The sequence below is a fragment of the Grammomys surdaster genome, unplaced genomic scaffold, assembly GCF_004785775.1.
Source record: "Grammomys surdaster isolate TR1022 unplaced genomic scaffold, NIH_TR_1.0 126076, whole genome shotgun sequence".
NCBI classification, from domain to species: Eukaryota; Metazoa; Chordata; class Mammalia; order Rodentia; family Muridae; genus Grammomys; species Grammomys surdaster.
Window position 1 is genome coordinate 7,201,050 of NW_021620885.1, and position 21,469 is coordinate 7,222,518.

A 21,469-nucleotide genomic window follows, 5' to 3' on the forward strand; every position below is an offset into this window, starting at 1 on the left:
AAACCACTTAGGCCAGGACCATTTAAAAGCATCATTACAGAAAGTTCATCCCCTGTAATGGAATAAAAGCCTTTCCAAGACCAAAGTACATTAGGACGGAACAAAAATAAGTAAAACAAGGTTCCTTTGCTCAGGATTTAAGGTATTCTCCTTCCTTGGTGAGAACTCAATCTGCCTGTAAAAGTTAACTTGGGCACTTCTAGAAGTTTCCCAAAATAAAAATACTGAATCCATTAAGTAAATCTGCGGTAAGAAAAAGACATTGCAGCCCACGGACAAGCATTAAAACACAGAGGAAAAAGAACTCTCTTGGATGTACCTGGAACAGACTCTCAGCTGTCCAAAGGATCTGGGGCTCTCCAACCATGGGGTTTCCATGTTCTCAATCTTTGCCTCTCTGGCTGCTGTCAGGAGCATCCCTGCAGGCACCCACGGCTATAGACTAAGGCACTGGTCAATTTAACGAAATTTCTTCTCCCTCTGACTTCCTCCCCACCTCTGGTAACACACTCCTATCAAGGGAACACCATTCTCTGAAAATGGCTGGTCTAGAACGCCCATGTTTTGTATCTAGGAAACCGGTTCTTCAGTTATCTAAGGCTATGTAACAAAACATAGCAACTATGTCAGATCAAACATTTCACACATTCATTTTTGCCAAAGATAAATGAAAAATTTAAAAAGTGACATATTTTTATCTGGCTTAAGAAATGTCAGCATGGAGGACAATCTCCAGGCATTATCAGTGAGGAGGCTGGGTCCGGACCACTGCAGGGAAAAGACTTCATCTGGAAGAGACAGTGACTCTGTTCGCTCAAACTAGGGCCTTAAAATAAATGCTTGTGTGGAATGCATTCATACATGTACTTATTTACTTGTGTGTGTTAACATGTGTATATATGCACACATGTGCCATGGCACAGATGTGAATGTTGGAGGAAAACTTATAGCAGTTGGTCCTCCCCTCCTACCATGGGAGTCCTGGGAATCAAATTCAGGAGGTCAGACAACTGCCTTTACCAGCCAAACCATCTCACCAGCCCCTTGGGTGGAATCCTTAGCTAGCCTAGTAGAGGTCTGTTTGATTTAAAGCACCACAAACCAATATATGTTTAGATCACCCTTTTATTTCAGTTAGAAATAATACAGTTCCAGAGAGTAAATCATCAATAAATAACGGTGTTTAATCATTAAATGTAAAAATCCCAACTCTTTGGCATCTGACAGGATTCTATTACTTGTCAAACTAATGACTGTATAGATATAGTTAATCTTAGTGATCATTCATCAATACAATATGTTACAAAGGTGCAGTTTACTACAAAATAGACAACAGCAGAAACTTTCCAGCCACCGAAAACTCTGATTAGTTCAGTAAGCTGGGAGCCAGCATCTCCAAAGCTCTCTCCTACGTGTTGTCAACACAGTTGCCTCTCTATGAAGAGTTCCTGGGATTTCTAAGAGTTATTCTGCTCTAAGGAAAGTCTACCATTCATCCTGGACAGAGTTAAAAGTCATGACTGTTCCAGGAATGGCCCATTAGTCAATTAAAAAGTGTTCTTATTTTATAAGCAAGACTGCTAACCCCTTAGAAACTCACAGTGCCCCCAAAGAAAACATAAAACATGTAGTTCTATAGCCAGAAACGCCAAATCAGTAATAAATTGCACCTTTAAGACTGAATAAAAGAAACAGAAATGTTTACAAAAGGAAAGTTACATACATTTATGGTCAAGAATAGTTGAGCTGCTTCTGTTACTAAAGGCAAGGAAGTATATCTTTATCAACAAATTAAACGAGTGTGACAGACCTAAACTGTTAGGTAATCCAGGATTAGCCCAGTAAAACTGTAGGAGCACGTTGGGCTCCAACGCTAATCCTGAGACTAAAATTTTGATGAGTGCCACACTGCAGAGAACTGAACCTGGAAAGACCCAACCTTAGGCCGAGTGGTATCACTTCATCTTTAGTTTAAGCATTTGATAGTCAAAATCAGGAAGAGCTCCCCTGCCAGAGCCATAATCACTCACAAGGAGTAAAGCTGCAAACAGCATTATACTGACAACCCAGTGGGGAGAATCCTTCCTGTCTTCAAGTTCCATGTGGAATTTAAACTGGTAATAAGCACTAAGGAAATGTTTCCGACTGATGAAAACTTCATATGGGAAACATTTTGGAAAAGCGCCCTACCCACTCACCCATCATAAAATAAATACTTTGTATCCCAATTTTAATTTTATTAAGACACACTTTAATAATGCTAGAAAGAAATATTTTACAGCCGTAAAGATCAGTAACTTTCCATGCGGAAATAAAAAAAAAATCCATCGCTCAATATTATCATTGAGGCAAGTGAAGAAAGATTGTTCTCTTAATTTTCTGAAATGTTAATTGTTTTCAGTGCAAAACCAGTTATAAAATAGTTAAACTCAATATTTAAAAATAAAAAGTGGTCCAGTTCAGCCATGTTCAAGCTCTGAATTTCATAAGACAAATCATTACATACATTTTATAGTAAAATACAGAGACCCAAGAAGCACTGGGTACCTCGATATCAATTTCTAATGAATCATACCAAGTTAGCAACAACCAAGCAGGTTAACATTCCCAATCTGGGTGTCAGAATCATAGAGGTGAAATTACTGCACCAAGGCCTTTTCCTAGGTAAAAAGCTATGCAAACTAACGGTCAACATTCGGTTTTCTTTGCAGTTGCGTGCTCTAGAATGATATCCCCCCGCCCCGCCCCTAAGTACCTGTGATTTCATTCCTGTATCCAAAACTTGATCCAAACAATTTTTATGTTCTGGGAACGCTTAGCTGATATAACCATCTCTAACGTGAAGGGTCATGTACAGAGTACAACAGTAGATTTTTCTCTAGCCGAGTACAGGCTGACCTAAAGTGGTTTAAACTCTGAGCAAGTCATTCATGTATTATTTCTAGCAAACACTCGGTCCCCTCGGAGGGTCAGGTGTTGAAGCTGGTACTGTAGCACTTCTGTGTCAGCTGGTTCCTTGATGCTCATTTTATCTAGATTGAGGTAGTCCAGGGATTTGGAGTGAGCCCTCTTACCTTTAAGAAGACATAGAGGCAAGGGCCCATGGAGGGCCTTATAAGGTTCATAAGGTAAAGATTTGGTGCACTTGTCTCCTGAGCTGGGCATCCGCCTTCGCCTCCTGCCATTAACAGCTGGAATCTCATATGGCTGATAGTACCTACTTCTAGTTTTATACAGACGAGAGGAACGCGAGAGTCCTGCGTCCAGCTGTTTAGCGCGTAAGGGAGGCATGGCTTCTCCCTTGCTGTCCTCCCCTCCTGTGCACTTCTGGGCTAACTTCAGGAGTTCCTCGCCAGTTGTGAAGCCAACCAAGTAGTTAGAGTCCATGTGGAGGATCTGATAACCAGACACAGTCCGACGCATGGGTGAGCACGGTGTGCTGGAGCAGCGGGGTTTCTCTGCCTCTGCTTTTCCTGGAGAGCTCCCCTCAGCCACAGGCAAGGGCAGGGTGGTCAGGGTACTTCTGGACTCCCCATTTATATCTACTTCCATCTTAGGCACCAGGCTGCACACTCCTGGAAGTAAACAGACTCAGATTAGAAGACAGTAACACACAGCTCTGAGCCAAGCCCGATCCTGATAGAACACAGAGCATGAAGAAGTCTGGAAGACACTGTACAACACCAAGATTCCTGCCTTTGGTTTCTAAACATTAACTAGAGCAGGCAAGAAATTAATGCTGCAACCCTGTGCTCAGGAACTCACAGGCAGCTCAGTGAGTATCGGACGCTTTATGGACATGATCCAAAGGAGAAGAAACGAGATCGGGTGCTTCTCCAAGTCATAAACTCGACAGTTCAAGTGCATAGAGTTTGACTCCTTGGTATGCTTAAAAATTCAGTACAGAACCCAACAGTAGGCAAACACAAGTAAGCACACAGGTTTTTACAAAAAGGTTTCAAAACAATTTGACTTGAAAATTCAATTTCCTCTCCTTTAGCTTACTCTACCCTTTCCTCTCCTTTAGCTTACTCTACCCTTCACGACTGTGATTCTTTGCAACTGTGCTTGAGAGGAATACTGTACAATTTACTGACTGATCTGTTGACCTGATACCTATCCTGATGCTGTGGTTGAGCATTTAGAGGAAGGAAGGAAAACTTGCAAAAAAAAAAAAAAAAAAGATCATCCTTTGAAATCTCCAATGAATTAAAGAAAATCGTCTGTAGTTAAAAAGCTAACCTTAAACCTAATACTAAACATATGCAAATGACCCTGAAGAGATGGCTCAGATGACAAAGGCACTTGTTGCTCTTGCAGCAGACCCAAGCTTGGTTCCCAGCACCCACACAGCAGCTAACAACTAACTGAACTCCCCGAGATGATCCACTGTCTTCTTCTGGCCTGAGAAGGCACTGCACACATGATGCGCAGACACACATGTAGGCTAAATACCCATACACATAAAATAAAAATAGATGAATTTTAAAAAATACATGTAGAATGCCAAATGCCATTTTATGACTATTTAATCATAAAACACCAGAAGCACACAGTTATTTTACTTTACAATGCCAAAGACAGTCTTGAATAGTTTCATAAAAAGAATGATTCACAATGAATAACAGGATTGTTCACTGCAATTATCATTTTATGTAGTTTTGAAAACCTAATGACACCCAGAGTCATGAATAATGGCTAGGTTCCTAGAAAACAGCAGATAATACAAATTTTGGGAAACAAAATAAAAGAGAAAACAGAGATAATGTCTTCTGAGAAAGTTTCATGTTAGTTGAATTTCTACTGGTTTTTAAAGAAGTCTCCGAGAATACTAATCAAAATGTCAAGTAACTGAGTTTAACATGAGAAATTTCTTCAGGAAGTTTACTATGTCACACAATTCTCAAGAGAGCTTTTATAAAACAAGGAGCTACTTCCCTAAGGTTTCAGTACTCACTTCAATTTCAGAAAACTAAAGCCAAATGAAGCAGAAGGTCTGGGAGGCTTATTCTTTCTTTCCTTCATTAGGAAACTAAGAGGCACACGAGGCTCCCTGTCCTTACCACAGTATGACAGCAGAGTAAAGGTCAGCAGTATGTACACAGGGGTCCCAGCTTCCTGTAAGCTTTAGACTATTCTCTTGGCTTTCTGGATTTCAGGTAACTGGTTCTGTTATATTCTGTTACTATCCTAGGATGAAACTTACTTGCCTGTTGACAGGACTCTAATTGTAACTGCCAGTATGTCTAGATCTGCTAGACACCTCAGCTTATGAACCTCATAGACTCATACCAAGTCACACCTAATTGTTATGTCAAATGAACTTTGGTCCTAAGCCAAGGGACAAAATAAAGTAACCTGGCCTTGATCACTAACTATGTAACCTTGGAGAGGACAAATCTAAGGCCTTCAACCTTCACAACCTGACAGGTAGCTGTAGGTAGTAATTCAATCTGATCATTCATCCTGAAAGGTCAGGAACAGAGGAATGGTGCAGTCCAAGCAACCAGGGCCAAGGAGGAAAAGACAGACAGAATACACACACACACAGTGTAGAACAGCCACCCAGACAATGGTACTTCAGCCATCAGGCCTCTCTGAGTGAGTACTGACTTGGATTTCTTTAAGTCTGGCACTCCATGACAACCATGGCTTCCCAGCAACCTGGGTTTTTTTTCACTTGCTATATAAGCTTCTTAACATGCACGGTTCAGATCCTATGTGCTCTGACCTGGGTGACAATCCATATACACACTGGGCTGAAACTCACCTACCTTGCCTTGGGTGGGGAAAACTGCTAAGCAGGTTGCAGTGATAATGCACACACTTTATGTGTGCGCACATAAATTCTGCACTCGTTAGCTATCGTGCATCAGAACTTTTATCCCAAGCAGTGTACACTCAACAGTGAGTGCACTCTCAGAGCAGCTTGAAGGCTGGCTTCCTCCATCTCTGTGGTATACTGACTGACATATGAAAAAGAACACCTTCAAGCAGGGCTCTCACAAACTGCTTACAGTTCTTATCAGTACTAACTGCATGAGGCGTGGCCTCACTGACATTCTCACATGTGTTATGTACGGTTCTTAACACACAGCTCACCCAACTGTACTTACCTTTGTCCGAGTCCCAGGACCCCTTCTCATTCCTCGCCCCTCCTCAAATAAGAGAATGACTGAAGGTGACAGTTAGCTAACTTGTGTTCCTTAACACGGAGATTTCTAGAGCCTTTTTCTTTTCTTTTTCTTTTTTATTGGTTATTTTATTTGTTTACATTTCAAATGTTATTTTTCTGCACAAATCCCCTATCCCATCCCCCATCTCCCCCTGCTTCTATGATGGTACTCCCCAACCCAAGCACCCACTCCTGCCTCACCACCCTATCATTCCTGTATGCTGGGGCATCAAGTCTCCACAGGACTAGGGCCTCTCCTCCCATTGATGCCAGGCAAGGCCCTCCTCTGCTACATATGCAGCTGGAGCCACGGGTCCCTCCATGTGTACTCTTTGGTTGGTAGTTTAGTCCCTGGAAGCTCTGGGGTTGGGGGTGGGGTCTGGTTGGTGGATATTGTTGTTCTTCCTATGAGGCTGTAAACTACTTCAGCTCCTTCAGCCCTTCTTCCTCTAACTCCTCCATTGGGGTCCCTATGCTAGAGCCTTTTTCTTGCATACCACTCTTCTAATGAATGCTTACTGTGCAGCTCTACAAAAGTAGCCTAGAGCCAGGCTCCAGCGAGAAAATACCTAAGGGTAAGTATTTGTTTCTCTCAGACAGAGGGACAAATTAAGTGGCTCATACAGCTCCCATTCTGCAGTGTGGTTAGAAGGGCAACATTCTGCGTTGTTGAGTTCCCGAGAATTTCCTGAGTGAGTTTAAATGCTAGGTAGGCAAACTCTGCCAAAAGAATGGAATCAATATTCTCGGATCCTTTGTTAAAGACGCTGTCCCAGCTGAAGGACAGGCCTATGTGCTTTTCTAGTTCCAGAATTCCACTTTTAAAAAACCAACACCAAAGAATGACCAGACTCTAAGTCACTGCCTTACCCTCCTCCCCCCAACACACACACACACACACACACACACACACACACACACACGGTGTAAGCCGAAGGCACTGGGTACACACCAGTACATCTAAAGGCACATCTGAGACACAAAGTCTTCCACAGGAAGTATTTTTAATGTTGTTTGTGGATGCTGACTGAACCCAGGGCTTCATGAATACTAAGGACACTGACCTCCACCCCAGCCTCCAAGTTTCTTATTTAAAAAGCCTTTAACAGAAAAGTCAGCACCATGACTGTAACTGGAGATGGCTACTGTATCAGAGCACAGTCTTCAGGTTTTTCCATAAACACTCTGCCATGGACATACTGTGAAAGCAGCAGACCTATTCATGACTCAGCATTTTGCCTCATATTCTAAAATGGCCTCATTTTCAAAAAGTTTAAGGTTGAGACAGGATCACAAATATTCTCATGAGCATCATAGCACATGTATGCAGAGAACACCACTTCTACAGACATAATAATCAGTGAATCAAGAAATCAGCCACAAGGGTAGGGAGAGACACCATAGGCAAAGTGCAAGAACCAAGGCCTGAGTTCAGAACCACAACACACTCTAAATTTAGGTAATCCTAGAGATGAGGGTACACAAAACAGGGGAGTCCAACTGGCTAGGAAGTCTAGCCAAGAAGACAAGATCCAGTCCAAGAAGTGCCCATGTCTCCAACATAAGGTGGAGAATGATAAAGGAAGACACACAATGTTGACCTCTGGCCTCCGCAGGTGCATGATGGGTAAGGATAAACATGCACATCCATGCATACACCACACAAGCACACACATAAGACATCAGATCCCATGCTTCTACACTCTACATCATTAAAGATGCCCTTTTTGTTCCTATGAATCCCTTTTATACATAATTAGGGCAGAAGACTAGAGACAAAAATTAGAAAAGTGTTAACTTACTAACAGAAGTGGAAAATATATATCTATATAAATATCTCTGTCACTCTGTATATGGGAGGGGAGAGTGTCAGTCTAGAACAGAGAGAGAGAGAGAGAGGGAGAGAGGGGGGAGGGAGGGGAGGAGGGAGGGAAGGAGGGAGGGAAGGAAGAAGGGAAGGAGGGAAGGAGGGAAGGAGGGAAGGAGGGAAGGAGGGATCATGAGCATCATAGCACACGTATGCAGAGAACACCACTTCTACAGACATAATAATCAGTGAATCAAGAAAGGAAGGAAGGAGGGAAGGAGGGAGTCAGTCGGTCTAGAAAAGAAAACAAAACTATAGTGCCAGGCCAGCAGAGTGCTTGCCTTGTGAGCAGGGGGAAGCTGATCCGTGCTAAATAACAGGACTAGGGATTGTAAACCAGAGGCAGAAGGATCTCTAGCACTCACTGGGCATCTAGCTTCACCTCTCAGTGAGTTTCACGCCAGTGAGAGACTCTGAATCAAAAACAAGAAGGTGAACAGTATCTGAGGAATAATACCTGAGGATGTTGTCTTCTGTCCCCCACAGACACCTACACATATACACACACATGCACATACATGTACAGATACATATACACATACATCTATACATGCATACATGTGCACACACATGTACAAATGTGAGCACACACACATACATGCATCCACACACAGACACATGCACACGACCACACACACATTCATGTACCTGTACATATATAAACATGCACATACACACATATACACAAAGATAAAACCAGAAAAGTCAACTTGTAGAAAAGTCAACATAATGCTTTAAGACTTTAAACAAGCAAACACAAAATCTTATATGGTGAACAAAGATCTTCTCAGATTCAAACAGCAAACATCTGGGAATGTCTGCTGGTGTGATTGTGTTTCCTGAAATACATGAAGGAATTGTTCAACTAGATGACCCTAGGTCAGCTAACATAAATCACCCATTTTCACAACTGATTAGTGTAAAATTGCACATTTTGGCTGATACTAAAAGCAGGAGGCCCAAACAATAACATATACAGTATTCACTATAGCACCGATAGTATTTCTCAGCTCTTTAATACTCTCCAAGAGGAGGCATCGAAACTTTGGGCACAAATATCACCATTTGAAAGTAGTCTAAGTGCCCTAGCTCCTGTATGAGCTCTACAAAGAACAGTGGGGCTTCAGAGCCATCAGACAAAGAATCCCTTCTGAGAAACTCTGTCCAAAGGGCTGTGTTCCACCTCAAACCTCAAGAGAATTCACTGATTCCTAACCTTTCTTATTGTGCATATTTGTGTAGCATTAGCACACCACACCCTTGAAACTTATTGACTTCCTAAAGCTTCAGCTGAGATGTCAAAGGACATGGTATTCTATGGTCGGACTCTTTCAACCAATTAAGTGATATGCTTCACTGTCCACTCTAAACACACCTTTCTCATCCCTGTCCTAAATCTGGTATTAGATTATCAGAAATATTTTTCACCCCCCCCCCCCAAAAAAAAGGATCTAGTGGAGTCTGGGCAGCATAAGACTCTTGGAGAGAAAAGCCAGGAAGTATTTCCAAGGGATAATCTGTGTATGGACACAGCCAACTCTACTGACAGGTACTCAGAAGGGAAAGGCTCACCACGTACGCTACAGGCATGAAGCAGCAGCCTCCTCAATACCTCCAGGAGCTGCAGAGCTTTTGAAACAGCCAGTCTCATAGACATTTCTGCAACCTCCTTCCCCAACCAGACACTTTCCACTCCTCAACAGCCTATTTCAATGATTATTTGATCTTTTTATTATTTTTGAAACCTGTAAAATAATCCACATAGACTGAAAGATAATTCAATTCAAATAATTCATACATTCTCTGAAAGCCAAAAATATCTCTCCTCACTTCCTACCAATGCTATATACAGAGAAAGCTCTTATTAATATTTAAGTGTATTCTCCGTTACTCCCTACGTTTACTAATATGAGAGTAGGTGTTTATTTATATGCACGTACACACAGGGGGGAGAGAGAGCGAGAGGAAGAGGGAGAGAGAGATAAAGAGAGATATCCATAGAGAAAGACACACAGAGAGAGAAAGAAACACAGAGAGAAAGACAGAGAGAGACAGAGACAGACACAGAGAAACTAATTTTGCATGAAATTCCAGAACTAAAATGCTGAGTCAAAGAACATATGCTTTGTAAATTTTTTTTAGCAACTGCCACAAAGCTTTATATAAAATGTTCCCGTTTTCTTTACAGAGAGAATGCACTATTTTATATAACCCAAAGCTAATGTAAACACTTCTATAACGTGCAATGTAGACATTTACCAGGACAGTGTCCTGCTTCGACTCTCACTACATATAAATAGGTAGGTATTGCCGAAGAAAGAAGAATGCGAACCCAATGGATAATGTGTTTGCTTTTTCAAAGGGAAAAGATAGAACAGATATGGCTTTCATTCCTGACTTTAACTCTGAGATTTTTCACATCTAACAGATGTATCATGCACAGGTTATAAACAAAGTATCCAATTTCCTTCAAGAAATGGTAAAAATGTTTATATATTCTAGAGAAATATGAAGAGTGCACATTTTTAAGGTAGTGAGTATAATACGTCTTACCCTAATAACATGAATCCTGGCTGAGACTAAACCAGAGTACAACTACAACAGAGCTGTCAGAAGACCACACTCTGTATACAATGTATACAGTTCTAACACTCTCCAAAAAGCCTTATTTCCTATACATCTGGCAAAAAAAGAGTACATTTTGAAGACACAGCACAAATGCCCTAGCTTCTTATACCAGCTCAGAAAATAGCTGCTTTTCACAAATGCTATATAAAATTATAAGTGTGTGTGTGGAGTGTGTGTGTGTAAGAGGGGGGGAGGGAAAGTAGAGAGCTTTATTTACATATAGGATGTACATATAGATGTATACTCATGCATGTGGAAGCCAAGAAGGTAAATCTATGGTGTTGCTTGTAAGAGCCAACTCCCTCATGGTTTCTGTTTGCTTTATTGGTTGGTTGGTTTTTACAGACAGACTCCCATACCCATGGTACTCCCAAGGTTGGCTAGGATGAACAGATAAGAACCCCAGCTCTTACCCTCCTCTGCCCTCCCAAAGCCAGATCACAAATATGGGATTGGACTCAAATTCTCATATTTGTACAACAAGCACTTCAGTGACATCATTTCCCAAGACTCACATTATTTTTCTTAAAAAAGCTTTTTTTTTTATGGAAACTTTTTTCTAAATTAGAATTAACCAAAAAAATAAAAAATAAAAATATATCACCTCAGTAATCAAACACTGCTTCATATGCCTGTCTTTAGCAACATGTAGCAGTATATAAAAGGAAGTAGATATGACCATCTTAAATACACAACATAAAAATGTTAGCATGTTAACAAAGTCCTTTTCAAGAGGGACCAGACATGGAGTTTGCCAGTCTGACATCTACTGTAGGAAGGACAGAGAAGCTGAGAACAGCCGGGGTTCTCATCTCAGCACCCACATGGCTGTTCACAATCATCTTCAACTCTGCTTCCAGGAGATGAGATGCCGTCCTCAGCACCCTAGGCATGCATATGGAGAGGGCACCTACTGACAGTCACAAAACACTCAAACACATAAAATGGAAATAAATCAATCCTTTTAAAAAATACTTTAAAACAAATGACCAACAACAAAACTGCCAGGCGGTTTTACTATGCATAAAGGTTTCAAAGCTTGCCAGACTATGTCTGTCAAAACTGTACTCTTCTAATGCCTGCCTGTTTAAGTCACTCAGGTGGAGGTAATTTGCCTATTACAGTCACTGTCCTGAAGACCCTCAAATTTACTCACTCTAATCCACTCAAGGTTGAAAACAATGGATACAGAAATGAAACAAATCTATGCCGAGATTTGAGTCAGGTGACTGCACTTTGGTATGTTAGATACTTAGGGGTATGTTGAGCAGTAGCTCACATGGCTTACGAAGGTGAATAAATGCTTACTAAATAAGCCAACTACCTTACTCTTAGGCATGAACCAAACAACTCAAGAAGAAATGTTCACACTAAGACATGAACATAAATATTCATAACAATGTCATTCATAATCAATCATAATTATCAAAACCTGGCATGAGTCCAAATATCACCCTAGGCATGCATACAATGCAATGCCGTTCAGCAATAAACAGCGGAAAGTCGAAAGGCAACAAGTAAAGTTCATGTTGACAGGAAAGCTTTATACAGTGGTTTCACTTACAAAGAAACTGTATTTATTCTGGAAAATGCCAAATAGTGGGGGCAGAAACTAACCCATGAGAGGTAAGTTAGGAGAGGGAGCACACGATAAAGGAATAGGCGGAAACTCTTCACAAGTACACTCAAATAAATGCTATCATGGACAAGCTATCCTTCCATAAACCTGACATTAAAAGTGAGAGGTCTGCTTATGTATTGCCAAGTTTTACACCTTCTCCAAATTGTAATTTCTTGGCTACAGAGTCTGAGTCGAAAGGAAACTCAATGGTTATCCTTTCCATGTGGGATCAGCTTCAGAGAGCACACACCTTTCGAGCTGAATCACTTCATCTTTTGCAGTTCTTCTAGAATCCTACTTTCCTAAAATATATCATGCACATAAACATATTACGAATGTGCACTTACACATATACGAAGAAACAGAGAGCCATGCAACTGCACATAGTTCCTGTGGCCCCTCCATGCTCATCTCTTCTTCTTTCCTTTAGTTGGCTACGTTAGTGTCTCAGCTGTATTTTTTCCAAGTGTACTGTGAGTTTCTGAACTACTTCTCTTCCTAAAATCTAGAGATTTTAGTGGTGTTTTCAGGTTTTAAGCACATCAGCTAGAGAGATATCTCAGCAGGTAAAAGCATAGCAAAGGGCCCAAGTTTGTTCCCAGCATTCACGTTGGCTCCCAACCACCTCTAAGTCCAGCTCCAGGAGGCTCAGTGCACTTTTCTGGCTTCTGAAAGCACTCACAAGCACAAACCCATGCCCCCACACAAATATACACAAAATGAATAACAAAGTCTTTAATGGGCGTTAAATGAATTAGATATGATACTTCTACTTACTATTAGCATGGTCCCCCATTATCCTTTTAACTCATTCTCCAGTTGACTGACCATTCAGAGACGGCTGATTACAAAACCAGCTTCCCCCCAAAAAAAGGACCTCTAAGTTAGCCAAAGAAAGAGACTACAGGATTTAAAGAGCAGCCACTCACATTAATATAGTCCTGAAAATGCTAAAGAGCACACAAAGCTAGTTTTAATTATTCGCCCCGTCAAAGACTTGAAGCTACACAAACAACTATGTAGACATACATAGAGGCATGGTAGAAGGGAGGGAATAACTGAAAGATGACAACTTGAAAGTATCTATTCATAATATGAGAAAATAAAGGACAGCCACACAGGCAGCAAATGACAATTATGTGAACTTCAGCCACTGTTATTTATAGAAATATATAACCAGAACCTTTTGTGAATGACTTCAGCAGTTTTGGAAATAATATTTTTACTATACTAACCCTCAAATCTGATCAACTACTTCTATCAAAGACTCTGAAATATTATTCCCTAAGAAGTCCCAGTTCTTACAGGAACTTCGGTAAAAGAAAAACACATGAAGGCATCAAACATTTCAAATAAATGTAACATGCTGCTATCAAACCTCAACTCCAGCCATCAGAATCTCATGATTGTGGCACACACAACTGTAATAACACAAAGACATTATTTTTGCCTGTTCACCTACGAAGACTTTAACATGCACTATGATGTTATGCCCATATAATGATTAGCATACACAACAAAATGTAACTTACCAGATTAAATCCCAGATGATGTCACTGTGCAAGTTCCAAAGAGTCCCAAGGGAGCACAGGCATAATAATTTTTCTGTTCTACTCCAGATACTAAACATGAGACACAAAAATAAGCCTGTAATTCAACGAGTAACAGTTTATCAAGCAATTATAACAATTCTAACTGCAAAACAGAATGAAAGTCACAAGAGGGACTAATGCTGGGCACAGGTTACATGGGACACAGTAACTAAGTAATTTAATTAAAAGGGTGGCTTTGAGTTAGTTTGGCTAAATGAGTCTTCAAAACATCTTACTGCTCTTATTCCCGTCTGCTGTGCAGACTCTGCCTAGAAACTAAGAGTAGTTAATTAGGCTACATGAAAAATTGAAGGCTTAAATGTTGTTTTTATCATTGTATTCCTACTGAGGTGCTCAGAAGATTGTATGGGGTGGGGGAGGGGAAATGCTGAGGCAGGCACAAAAAGAATGGACTTTGGCTGTGACCACGCTAAGACCTTACATAAATAGCAATCTCCAAAATGAGGCCAATCACGCCACTGCCCCTCCCTAACACAAGTTATGCAGATCCAGGAAACTCAGGTAGATGCTGTAAGAAGCCCTTTATAGATATGTGATCTTATTATTATGAAATTAATTTTGGTGTCTAAACATCTGAACTCTAAGATAGCAGCAATAAAAATCATTTGGTAGATGGCTTGTGGCAAAGGACTAGAAAGCTCTTGAAAGATTTCTATGTTTACTATGTGTATGTGCGTATACGTGTGCATGTGTGTGCATGAGTGTGAATGTATGTGTGTACATGTTCATTCAAGCATGCATACATGCGGAAATCAGAGGTCAACATCAAGCACTGTCTTCTTCTTCCTCTATTTATTTTGGTACTGGGTGTGAAGCCAGGATCTTGAACCTCCTGGTGAGACCTCTGATACTGCCTCTGAGCCATACCTCTAACTCTCTAGTTTATTTCTTGAGATAAGAACTCTAATTTAGCCTGGCTACTGGCCAAGGAGTCACTGGGCTCCTCCTGTCTCTGCCAAGAAGCACTGGGTTTGTTTAGTACACTGCCATGTCTAGTTTTCATGTAGCCACTCGGGAAAACACTGAGGTGACAGTGACTCCTGCAGGAGAAGCACCACCCACTGAAGCACCGCCCAACTCAGGAAATACTTTAAATACAGAAAAGCCGGTCTATGTAGGTCTCTAGCATTTCCTCATTGTCATTCCCTCTTACCTTGGGAATTAAAAGAATCTATCTTTATCTCTTGCATCCTCATCTAATTGGATTAATTTGTTAACACACACACACACACACATACACACACACACACACACACACACACACACACCACTCTCCCCAAAGTCCTTTTCAACCCTCCAGGTTTCACTGGTTGCTGAGTTAGCAACGTTGTACTCAACACAAGGGGCAGGGTGGGGCAGGAGGGGCGGGGCGGGGCGGGGCGGGGCGCGGGGCTGTGCTCCTAAGGGCGGAGAGGCTTCATTTTTATCTACATAGAGGTATAGAACCTGGAAACACAGCCCTGTAAACCTGTTCTCAGAATAAAGACGAACAGCAAAAGAAAAGGCCAAGAGTTGCTGGCTGGTTATTCTTCTCCCAGCACAGAGGAGTTTCAGCCAAAGATAATTTACTGAATTCAACTTATTTTGCTTGATAACTAGAAGCACTTAGTACACTGGCTCATCATGCAAAGAACCCTGGTGCTATCAGCCACTGGCACTTCCTCCGATGCTGAGAACAGACATGTTCTATTTATTTTTACACCCAACTCTGTTTAAATTTAGCAAACAAGCAATATGCATAACTAAGGCTTGGGCCTCCCTCACCAATGAGGCTTGTGGTCTTAACAGAAACTGAAGCCCAGTGAAACAAAATCTGTTCCCTGGAGATGCAAGTATTCACTTTATGTAATTACACCCCACCCCCCAAGAATCTTACAGAACATTGTTAGGAAATTTACATTTGTAGTAGAGAACTGAAATAAAAAAGAAACCATTTTTCAGCATCTTTTACATTCCAAAAAGATATAATTCAAGTGTTATCTTTATTCCTTGAAGAAAATATTAACCCCACTTTCAAGTATTCAGTTAAACTACAACTACTTGAGAGCTGTGTGGGAATCTGCACACCAGTCAGCCAGGCTCCAGGGCCAGTGCACTGGCCCATCCTCAAATTTGTATGTAAGAGCAGCCTTACATAGAATAATCATGGTCATGAAAACATACATCCATTAATTTCTGTGGGTAGAATCCTACTGTTAAGTGTTTTCAGGAGGTTATTTCATATAAAAGGTTTTATCGTCTTGTTTGTAAAATGACTAGAGGGGCAGTTTTATTACTAGTTCCAAGGTGATTGCAAACTTTTTAAATGTTAACATTTTAAAGCACAAATATGGAGACAGAGAATACCATGTTCAAACCCCCAGCACACACACACATACCCCACAGGCATGCACACACTCACATACACACATATGCATACCACACAATACACTCACACACCTGCCAGACAAAGAAATTAAATAATATGACAGTTTTATAGGGCATTTTCTTATTTAGTGATTGGTTAGGAAGGACCCAGCCCATTGTGGATAGTGTTATTCCAGGGCTGCTGGTCCTGAAATCTAGTTTTAGAAGCAGGCTGAACAATCCATGAGGAGGAAACCCATAAGCAGCATCAATCCATGGCCCTGGATCATTTCCTGCCTCCAGGTTCCAGCCTTGCTGGAGTTCTTGTCCTGACTTCCTTCAGTGATGGACTAAGATGTGGAAGTGTGAGCCAAATAAACCCTTTCCCACAAGTTGTTTTAGTCATGGTGCTTCATCACAGCAACAGTAACCTGAAGACAAATAGGATGACAGAAAACATCTCCAGCAATATTTGCAGGCTATTGGTTGTTTTGCAATTGGATGCCAGGGCTTCATCAGTCATAACGTGAGACAAATTTGACACACACTCTTAGAAACTTAAAAACTTAGAAAAATTCAAATGTCTTAATTATGAATAAAGACAATTCCAAAAGTCTTAAATTTTGTTTCAGCTTTCTCCTAATTTATGCCAGGCATTTGGTGGCATATTCTTCCCAAGTTTTTAGATGAACTAAACTCTTTTCTTTTCCTTTCTTTTTAACCATCAATAGAAAGACATAGACCTGGATAAATCTTCAGTCTAAAATTAAAAGCAGAGGAGCCTTACAGCAATCACCACACAGCACTGAGCTGGTGAAGAAGTCCAGACACATGCTCTGTAATTTCACAATGAGCAAAGTGTAGTGACTGATTATCCCTGGTTTACACTGCCAAGTCAAAAATAGAGCAGGTCCCACAACAGTGAGCCAAGATGAGAGTGCAGGAGCATCCTCCTGGTCCTCATTCTCCCTCCTGACGCTGCTGCTTGTGTGTAACTGAGCACCATTGAGCCCCAGGCACCAGGAAGGGGAAGATGACATAGTGGGAAAGAAAGACACAAAAAGAAGCACAGCAGAGCCAACAAACAGTGTAGCTGCACACCTCCTGTAAGACTGCCTGGACAGCAACCTACTGCAAAGTTATAGGAAAGCTTCCACGACTATCTCCCAAAATAAAAACTAAAAGCATCCAAAAAAAACAACTTTTAAATAAAGCCATCTAACTTTAGAATACTTTAAAAATCTAGAACTCCCTAACAACAATAAATGGCTATTGTTTGATCCTGACATTTGAAGGCTTAGATAGTGAATGGGAAAGACAGATGTCAAATTCTTTGGACAGAAAAAAAAATGAATAGAAAAACAGACTAAGGTCAAGGAAGCTAAAGCTTTATGATACAGTGTTTCCAAAACAGCTGAAACAAACAGAAGCTCCATGGCATTACTCTGTAAATAATGTGGACAAGAAACTTAAACATGGCCAAGTGCAGCCAACTGTCTTCAGACAGGAAAGCCACAGGTAAGGAAAGGAAGACATCCAACAGCGATCACAATGAGACTCCACAAGTAGAAAAGTTTAAAGCATGAACTGGTGATAGCTACCATCACAGTTAATAACGCCCTGCAAAAAGTAATATCTCATTCATTAATTCCCTGACATAATTATCTGCAAGACCTCTTAAATCCTCAAGTACCTTAGGATAACAACATACCACACACCGTTGCCTTTATCCCAATATATAAAACAGCAAAGAGGTGTGAGTTTTATAGTGGAAAATAAGTCTTTCTACTACTGTACTTTGGGAGGCACATCCACAGAGCCATGGGCTTGATGCTGTATCCAACACTATTTCTTAAGTGTGTAAAAGCAGTGGGGGCAGGATTAAAGGTCTACCACCATGCCAGACAAAATCCTCCGACATGGGACAACAAACAGGAACACCATCGGCCACGAGTTTTCTGTTTTCCCACAAAACAAAGGACACTTCACATGGAAATGCTGAGTTCTAAACAAACTCTTTACTCTTAAATACCTAAATCTGTGTATTTCATGCATCACCCCAGATCCACTAATTAAAAAAATAACAAAAAATACCAAATTTTATCTCTATAGATAGATAGACACACACACATAAACGGGGGTCAGGGACCACGGGGCAAGGGAAATTCCATTTCAACTGGTGAACATGTTTTGTAATCAAAATATTTTCTGCTCTCAAAGAATTCTCTAAAATAAATAAGGGACCAAAACATTCCGCAAATAGAAAACCACTGAACAGAAGTAAAAACGGTTCAGCTGGCAGACAGATTAGAGCATTGAATGGAAAACAAAATGCTGTGCTGAACCCATGAGTCTCACCATGGAGACCACTTGCAACCTTCTTACCTCTCTTCAGTTTGTAAAACTCATATCACTAAGGGTTTAGAAGAGCAGTTACCAAGTGCAGTGTGACTTTTTAAAAAGCTCCTCTGACCTTACTGACAAACCGCCAACCTTCCCAGCATGGTAAAGCAACCCATAATTGGTTCAGAAAGACACAAACCTGTGTGTTCCTCTTTCTAGTATCGGTTCTCTTAATAGCAGGTCCCTTAAAGAGCCTGGCATTCTTTTGGTTTCCATCTCTGCTAATTAAAACCAAGCCCACGTTACTACAACACATTCAGCATCGCTCCAAACATGTCTGACTACAGCTGAAACCACAAGTCTACTCTCAGTCTTTAACAAGAAATCTGCCTCTTCTGGAAACATAACCACAAAGACAGGTATCTTTGGAGGTGATTCACCTTCCGGAAGGAAAGTTGAAAACCGGGTATTCATTGGGGAAATAACCGAGTCCTCAAACCAGGAAACAAAACTTACACGGTGTTTATAAATTAATGGCCTCATCACACCAATTACTTTTTAAGACAAAATGTTAAGTTACTCTTTGAAACTATGGAACACATAAATGGAACCTAATTGGCTGTTAGTAGTGTCAATGATCCCTTACACCTGGGAGACTTAGTGCTAACAGTTCCATTTACAATTAAACATATCAAAAACACATTTTATGTACCAATTCTTACCAAAGTTGAGTAGTCTCGGTACTCATGAACGCTTACATTTCATCCTGTCCGTTTTGTTTTTAATCCAATGTATCATAATAAAAACACCCAAATCAGCAGACCATCCATCCATTCATCAAAACAACCTAAGCATACACTGTAGCCCAAAGCTTCTGGGATAATAACTACGTTTTGAACCGAGAAAATAACTTTGTGAAAGAGTCGTTTCCAATCCTTCGTGTCTACCTTGTTGCACCACCATAAAGCACCCGGCCACCTGAAATTATATAGTCGCATTGTGAGGAAAAACAAAACGGAGTTTTGAAACCACAGAGATTTTGTGCAGCATCGGCTCTTTCGGCTAGGAGCGACTAACAGGGTACAACGTTGCTGTGTCCAGAATTACTCCTCTTGGAAGGATGAAAAAGTTCAGCGCCAGTATCTCCAGTGTTCCCAGCCCCCTCCCCCTTACACACACACACACACACACACCACACACCACACACACACCCTGGTTCTGCAGAAATCCTCAGCCCACTCGAAGCAACGCGGCGTGGGCGGAGAGCCCGGGAGTCTCTAGCAAGCCAGACACTTGCCAAGGGGGAAAGCACGCGGCCGTCCTTCCCTTCGCGAACTGGGTTCCTTCCTGGCCGAGATTCGCAGATTCCACCACTAGAGCGACTTTGGCAGCTTCACAATGGGCCGCTTCTCAAGGTTTGAGCGCCGGCCACTGCCAGGCGCCCTTCCCTAGGCTTCCCACCCGCCCCAAAGTCCACCCGCGACAGGTGGGGCGAGGGCGGCGGTGCCCGAGACATCTGCTGCCTTAGTTTCTGGCCAGCGCCGGGCCGAGATCCCCAATCCACAGGCGCTCACTGGCCACCGCCGGTCTGTCCGTCACCGGTAGCCGCACCGGCCTCGGCCGGGCCCGCGGGGTGCAGTGCGCACAGGCGGTTGAGATAAGGTCGTCAGGGGCTGTCTCCCGCCGCTATCTGTAGCCCGCAGCCGTGGCTCGCACACCGTTGAGGCAAGAGGCGCGGCAAGCGGGGCGAGCGCTACTTCTCAACGGGCCTCCCCGGGGCCTGCTGCCTGGCGCAGCGGGTAGGGCGAGCCGCCGAGCTGGCGCGCGCCGACGCACCCAGACTTCCGCACCTTGGCACCGCGGGAGCGTCGCTCCGGGTCGCAGAGTCCCCGCACTGCACGACGGCGGCGAGCGCACGCTCGCCCGTCCGCTCGCTCGCTCGCCCGCCCGCTCGCCGCGCGCGCACGGGGCGCACGCCCCCGCACACTCACCCGCGCCGCACACTCCCGCGTCGCCGGCCCCACCCCTGTGCCAGGAAGCTGCGGGCTCTAGCACCTCGCTCGGGCCCCACCCCAGGCTCCAGTCCCCACACCACCACGCCAGCCATCCGTACCAGGGCTCAGGGACCAGTCCGGCTCCCAGCCCCGGTGTCACCGAGGCTGCGCCGCCAGCCATCGCAGAGGCCAGCGCGGCCCGGGGCTTCCCGGCGCTGCGCACACACAGCGCGCCCGGCCGGGACACGAGGCGAGGAGGAAGGGGCGGCGCCGTGCCTGGGGCTGGCACAGTGGCTCGCTGACTGGGGCACCCACACTCACGCGCGTACCCCACCCATCCCCGCCGCCACCTCTGCAGCACAAAAGGTTGCAGGAGGAGTGGCGCTCCACGTCCAACCTACCGGTCGTCCAGGGTTCCGCCGGCTCCTCTCTGGCCGGCGGCCGCAGACCCCGGAGCCAAGGGCGGTCGAGGCGCGGGGCTGCGGCGCCGAGGTGTGGGCAGAGGCCGCCAGCCGAGCCAGCCGGGTACCCGCTGCTCTCCCACCGCGCTCGGCGCCAGCTACGGCCCGCCGTAGTCCCGCCTCCTCCCCCGCCTCCGCCCGCCTTCCCGCCTCCTCCCGCCGGCTGCGGAGGCGAGGCCGGGAAGCGCAGAGCCCGCCTCCTGCGCCAGGCTTGCACGCTCGGCTGGGCGGGCGGCTGGAGAAGGCGCTGGGCCGGCGGCGGGAGAGCGCAGAACCGGAGGTTGTTGCGGGGACGCGAGGCGGCGGCGTGTGATGCTACACCGCTCCCGGACCAAAGCCCGCGACCACCGCCGGCGAGCCGCAGCTCACAGGCCTGGCAATGCGGGAGCCATCCGCAGAGCGGTGTGTTGAGCTGTGTGGG

General features: G+C 43.4%; 1 protein-coding gene across 5 annotated transcripts; it reads right to left on the minus strand.

The window, feature by feature from the left end:
* Positions 1–1,107: 1,107 nt before the first annotated feature.
* Positions 1,108–21,232, minus strand: CUNH5orf30 (chromosome unknown C5orf30 homolog). Of its 5 annotated transcripts, XM_028755715.1 has the most exons (4): positions 19,805–20,053; positions 18,793–18,871; positions 13,824–13,913; positions 1,108–3,575 (listed from the first exon to the last, which is right to left on the minus strand). In XM_028755715.1, the coding sequence occupies exon 4, from the start codon at positions 3,550–3,552 to the stop codon at positions 2,929–2,931; it is 624 nt and encodes a 207-aa protein (XP_028611548.1). In that variant the 5' UTR covers positions 3,553–3,575; positions 13,824–13,913; positions 18,793–18,871; positions 19,805–20,053; the 3' UTR covers positions 1,108–2,928. The 5 variants fall into 5 exon arrangements, with proteins under 5 accessions (XP_028611548.1, XP_028611546.1, XP_028611547.1 ...); XM_028755713.1 differs by lacking the exons at positions 18,793–18,871; positions 19,805–20,053 and adding an exon at positions 20,989–21,232; XM_028755714.1 differs by lacking the exons at positions 18,793–18,871; positions 19,805–20,053 and adding an exon at positions 20,707–20,834.
* Between the last annotated feature and the right edge of the window lie 237 nt (positions 21,233–21,469).

Coding starts and splice junctions, on each gene's coding strand:
- CUNH5orf30 (XM_028755713.1), bottom strand. CDS start 3,552: ATGGAAGTAGATATAAATGGGGAGTCCAGAAGTACCCTGACCACCCTG.